At 46.2% G+C, this 5,655-nt stretch overlaps 1 protein-coding gene across 2 annotated transcripts; it reads right to left on the bottom strand.

Annotated features, from left to right (window-relative positions):
- Nucleotides 1-2,036: 2,036 nt before the first annotated feature.
- Nucleotides 2,037-5,306, bottom strand: LOC120833932 (GTPase IMAP family member 5). 2 transcript variants are annotated; one of them, XM_078090579.1, is made up of 5 exons: nt 5,177-5,306; nt 4,836-4,933; nt 3,404-4,321; nt 3,106-3,165; nt 2,037-3,024 (listed from the first exon to the last, which is right to left on the bottom strand). In XM_078090579.1, the coding sequence occupies exons 3-5, from the start codon at nt 3,966-3,968 to the stop codon at nt 2,483-2,485; spliced, it is 1,167 nt and encodes a 388-aa protein (XP_077946705.1). In that variant the 5' UTR covers nt 3,969-4,321; nt 4,836-4,933; nt 5,177-5,306; the 3' UTR covers nt 2,037-2,482. The 2 variants fall into 2 exon arrangements, with proteins under 2 accessions (XP_077946705.1, XP_040057516.2); XM_040201582.2 differs by lacking the exon at nt 5,177-5,306 and having other exon boundaries at nt 4,836-4,972.
- Between the last annotated feature and the right edge of the window lie 349 nt (nt 5,307-5,655).

The raw sequence follows: 5,655 nt of genomic DNA, 5'->3' as shown, positions 1-5,655 counted from the left end.
ATAAAATACGTATATATATTGTAACGTTTCGTGTAAGGCACGCTACAATATATAAAATACATATATATATAAAATACGTGTATTGTACATATATATATATATTTCACAGCGCGACCAAAAACCTACGTTAGTTATTTATTGATCTTATTATATATATATATATATATATATATATATATATATATATATATATATATATATATATATATATATATATATATATATATACTGAGATCAATAAATAACTACCGGGGGCCCCTGCGGAGCTGTAGTCCCGCCGATGGTGCGACACGTGAACTGAACTTTTTTTTATTTTTATTCCAGACTCTTTCAGGCGGGGGTCGTGTGTGTGTGTGGGGGGGGGGGGTGTTATGACGTAGGGGAAACACTGCTCACCCACTTCTCTCTGCAGCAGCTGCGCTCCATCACTTTCCTACTTTATATTGGCATCGTTCCATAATTTAACCCCGACATAAACACGTCTCCTTTTAATCCCATTCTAAGATTTATTGAACAGTAAATTAACTTAAATCAATTTTACACGTATGTATCAAAAACCTTCTGCGGCGCTCTGAATACTATAACATACCACTTTTTCATGGTGTAACTTTTTACAAACAATGAATTCGTATAATTGTCGTAAGAAGCTTCATTCATAATACTTGTGGCTCGTTACTGTTGAATTTCTAAATGTTAATTGGTTGACCACACAAATTGAAAAAAAGAAGTAATAAATATTAAACGGCAGGAAGGAATTGATGTCTGATGTCTGAACAATGAACAAGAGAAAGTTAAGAAAAAGTGATTTTTTTTACTAAAGTCAATTTACTGAGCAAAACCACTTGAACAATTTCCGTTTCCTCTTAAACATTCTGCCTTTGAGGAACAAAGTCTCCCTCTGCTGGAACAATCGGTCATGACAACTGTGTGGTTTTCACATCCGCGTCATACGATGCACGATTCTGATTGGATGTTACTGCAATCAGCTGATGGCAACAGGAGCTGAGGTAGTCTGACAAGCTATGATAGTTCATCTCATTCTTAAACAGGGTGTAAATGTTACAGGCATTTATTATATATTAGTGCTATTACTGTGCTGATGACTATATCTATATAAATTCAGTCCCATACTGAAGTCATGTGGATTGGTACGGCGGTCAGTTAACCCCACCTGGGCACCGGAGACTTTCTGGGCCTCTGAGGTCTCACCTGACCTCATCGACGGTTTGGCTCGACTCACTTCGCCAAGAAGCATTTTCACCAAACTTGTCAGACCGGACCCGGCACATTCTGTGCTGCTGACCCCCAACTCAAAACTCCCAGCTCAGTGTTTGACTTCGTGTCAGTCAGCATCAAGTTGGGAGTCTTTTCAAAGCCAGTGTAGACAGATGAATGGTAGGAAATGAGTCTTAAACATTTTTACCTTTCCAGTTTTCTCATTTCAAAAGTGTGTCCAAACCTTTGACTGGTTCCGTTCTTTTCTTTAATGCCTGAGAGCCACAGATACAAACAACATGAATATACACAAGCAATCTAATGTATGAACTACTGCGACGCAGCAGACGAAAGGCAGAGGGATCCAAACATGACAGCAGGAAACCACGAGGACCCAATGAGGGCAACACAATGAATGAAGTCTTCCATCAAAAGTTCACTAGTGCAGAACTCGGTAACTCAGGAAAGAAGTCCAACGTCCAGTGGAAACCCATCTCCCCTCCTGCTGCATCACATGACTGCAGTGGATTATGGATCAGGAGCAAACACGAGGACAGTAATTAAATAAAAAGGGGAAATTAGACCAGATACGAACGACAAGATACAGGAGACACACATGTGAATATGTGTAACGGGATATTACATGATTGTGCATCTATGAATGATAACTAGGCTGTTTAGACAGATCTGTGGGTGTTAAATGTGGTGTGGACGCTTACTATGAGGAGCTCGTTAAATATGAACAGTATTCGAGGGTCCAAAAGAACAGAATGATACATTTCCACATCAAGTAAAAAAATGCTCATAATAGAGTAATTTAACTTTAACAAGTTTCTTTTTAATCAACATCCATAATGTCTGTGACTGATTGCATTGTTGTGTGTTGGTTTAACTGTTAAACTCGAACAGTTTCAACTACATTGATGAACTAAACATGTCTGACCAACACCACATTTATAAAATAAACTCTGAACCAAACACGGTGCGTTTATTAAAAGTAGAAAAGTTATGTAATATAACAATAATAAGTAATATAGCAGCAGAGTAGGGAACAGGTGATAAAAGGTGTTCTGACAAAGTGTGAGTCGCCTCGACCACGAGGTCCTTCAGCGTGAGCAGTGGACCCAACAATGGAACGAGATGCTAGTGGACCGACAACGAGGTTCACACTCACTAAACAAACATCACGGTTTGAAGAACAGAAAGAGTCTTTAGTCAAGATCCACACCAGCCGTATGAAACCTATTTCCATGTTGTGTATTTGTGCTCAAACATGCGCTCCGTTGTTCTCTCTCACGACGTCATCCAACCGTGTTAACAGCTCTGCAAGTTCAAGGTTTTGCCTCCACAGAAACCTGGACTTACATTTCTCGATCATCTCCTTTATGGGCGGACGTTGCAAATGTCTTTCCATGAAAGCTGGACTCTCGTCTTTGGGCGTCGATATCAGAACCAGTGAATGATCAAACGATCGGTCACTGTAGAAGGTAAGGAATCTGCAGAGCTTCTCTTTGTGTTCCTCTGTGAAGTCTTCAGGCTGTAGAACCAGCAGGAACACATGCGGTCCAGGATCAGAGAGACGCCTACATGCTTCACGCAGGCTGTGATTGGATCTCCGGGGAAGCAGCAGATCCGGAGTGTTGATCAGAACAACTTCTTTCTCTCTCAACCGTCCTCCTCGTTCTATAAAGTCCGGTTCTTCCTCAGACCTGAACGGATTGAAGTGAAGACACTCGGCCAGGATGAAGTTCCCCACTGAACTCCTCTCAGACCAGCTGTTCCCCAGCAGAACGACCCTCAGCTCAGACACTGAGAAGAAGTCAAAGCTGTCAGAAGGTGGATTCAAGTGAACACTGTACTCATATCGTAGTAAACAGAAGTTAAACTCACAGTTGGGGGGCAGCATTTCATAACTCCTGCTCCGCTTCAGAGGCTGAAGATCCCCGGATTCTAAAAGAGCATTGATTTATTCACACGTTACCTTTAATTTAGAGGTATTTCCATCACACAGTTTTATTAATGTTAGCAGGTAGCCTCCACGTGCTGCATGTGCGAGGGCCCGACCAATGCTGTTGCAGCTTTAATAGTTAAATAAAACCTAAACTGAGTTTAAGGCCAACAACAGATCCCTGCAATAATAAATAGTAATATAGACAACAATATTTCTAACTCAGTTCTGTTTATTTACCTTCACTGCTACTTTTGCCGTCACAAACGCTACGTGTACGAGGTGCAAACGTCACTCCAATCACCACCATCGACACGGCAACTGCCACTGCCAGCGCCGTCGCTTCCGTCGCCACTGCTGCTGCCGCTCCGACCGCCGCTCCTGCCAATGCTCCTGCCGCCGCTCCGACCGCCGCTCCTGGCATTGCATCTGCTGCTGCTCCGACCGCCGCTCCGACCGCCGCTCCTGGCATTTCATCTGCCGCCGTTCCGACCGCCGCTCCTGCCAATGCATCTGCTGCCGTTCCGACCACCGCTCCTGCCAATGCTCCTACTGCCGCTCCGACCACCGCTCTTGGCATTGCATCTGCTGCCGCTCCGACCGCCGCTCTTGGCATTGCATCTGCTGCTGCTCCGACCGCCGCTCCTGCCAATGTTAGTGCTGCCGTTCCGACCGCCGCTCCTGCCAATGCTCCTGCTGCCGTTCCGACTGCCGCTCCTGGCATTGTTACTGCGGTCATTTGGAGCAACTCTACTGGCATTGCTTCTGCTGACATTCCGATCACCGGCAAACTCATTGCTTGCATTGATTCTGTTGCCGTTCTGACCGCCGCTCCTGCCGCCCTTCCGGCCGCCCTTCCGACCGTTGCTCATGCCGCCGTTCCGGCCGTTGCTCCTGCCGCCGCTCCGGCCGCCGCTCCGGCCGCCGCTCCTGCCGCCGCTCCTGCCAATGCTCCTGCTGCCGTTCCGGCCGCTGCTCCTGCTGCCGTTCCAGATGCCACTCCGGCCGCAGCTCCCGTCACTGCCGCAGTCGCTGCTCCAGCCACCCCCGCTCCGGCTGCCAGTCCGGCTATCACTCCGGTCGATGCCCCAACCGCAGCTCCAACCGCAGCGCCAACTCGCACGGGATACCGCGGCCACCCGTCGTCACCGCCATTTTCTGTAGAGATATAGAAAATGGAAATTTCCAAATTTATTCAGAAAATGGGTTGAATTAGTATCAGACTTTCTAAGAAAAAACAAGTTAGGTTATATTTACATTTATTCAGCAGTTTTTCTTTTATAAAATATGATCACCATGCAGTTTATATCTATTGATTCACTAAATCACATATAACTTATGCAGGTTCATGTGTGAGGGGCGTCTATTGCCTAGAGTCTACTCCCTCCTCCTGGCAGACGAGCTGAATGAGTTCTACTGCAGATTTGATAGATAATGTCCTGATTCATCCCCCACAGCTCCACCAACCGGCCCGTCGCCCTGTGGTCATGACGTCTTTTGAACGGCTAGTCCTGTCCCACCTGAAGACCCTCGCTGACCCTCTCCTGGACCCCCTGCAGTTCGCCTACAGAGCCAACTGCTGTATTCATATTCGGCAGCAGCGGTGTAAAAGGTCAGTGTTTAACCGTTGGTTGTAAAACCTGCTTGTGTGGTTGAACGTGTCATCACTCACCCGACGCGGCTGTTGCTTCTGTCGAGGGTTCGTCTTCCATTGTGGATTTAAAAGCTCATTTGAAGAAAGAATGAGTCCTTTTCAGCTCAAGTGGTTACCTTGGTAAGAAACAGTGATTCGGTTCCAGTCAATAACCTGATCATTCAGCATACACATGACCAATAATGAACAGTTTCACTCATCCATCGTTTGTTTTGATTTGACTGTGAGCCTGAAATCATGGATTTCCCAACCTGAGGATAAATAACAATCTGCTTTTACTCATCAACCGAGACGGTTGGCTTCTGTACAACTACACACATCTGTGGGTTTGACTTCAGATCGAGGTGGTTTCTACTCACCGGCTGCTTCTCTGCTGCAGACTGAAGAGGGACTCGCAGTCCGAGTGGGCGGGTAGCTGCGCACACCTGCAGCAGTCGGCTCGCTGGCAGTTCGTGTTCAACGTTTCCTTCTGCTCTCGTCAGCGTCTTCCGGGGAGGCAGAGCTGCCGACCGTCACGGCCGCGCACGTGACAAAACGCTTCTGCGTGTTTTCACGCTGGTTGGTTCGTCTTCAACCTCCCCGGTGGGAGGCGTCTAAATCTCACGCCAAAGGTTTTTTGAAAAGGTTGGCAGCTCTGTAACTGAAATTTGGGCTGAAAAATAGAGCTGCAACAATTAACCCGTGGTCAGCGGTTTTATGATAAGCTGTTAATCGGAGTATTCAGTTCAGCAGAGTGTAGGTTGTTGTTTGTCTCTTTGTAACGGTTTTGTTTGACCAATTGTTTTGGTCTTTTCAGCGGTGCTCTGGACGCCTGTTCTTGGTGGCCAGCTTGTGGCTT

This window comes from Gasterosteus aculeatus, chromosome 16 (genome assembly GCF_964276395.1).
Source record: "Gasterosteus aculeatus chromosome 16, fGasAcu3.hap1.1, whole genome shotgun sequence".
Lineage (NCBI taxonomy): Eukaryota > Metazoa > Chordata > Actinopteri > Perciformes > Gasterosteidae > Gasterosteus > Gasterosteus aculeatus.
This window is presented reverse-complemented; position numbering and strand designations above follow the sequence as displayed.

Bases quoted from the DNA above. Each gene is read 5' to 3' on its own strand.
- LOC120833932 (XM_078090579.1), bottom strand. From the start codon at position 3,968: ATGCAAGCAATGAGTTTGCCGGTGATCGGAATGTCAGCAGAAGCAATG. The intron at 3,166-3,403 runs GTAAATAAACAG...ATGCTCTTTTAG, and splicing joins CGGCAAAAGTAGCAGTGAAG to AATCCGGGGATCTTCAGCCT. The intron at 3,025-3,105 runs GTGAGTTTAACT...ACTTCTTCTCAG, and splicing joins TGAAATGCTGCCCCCCAACT to TGTCTGAGCTGAGGGTCGTT.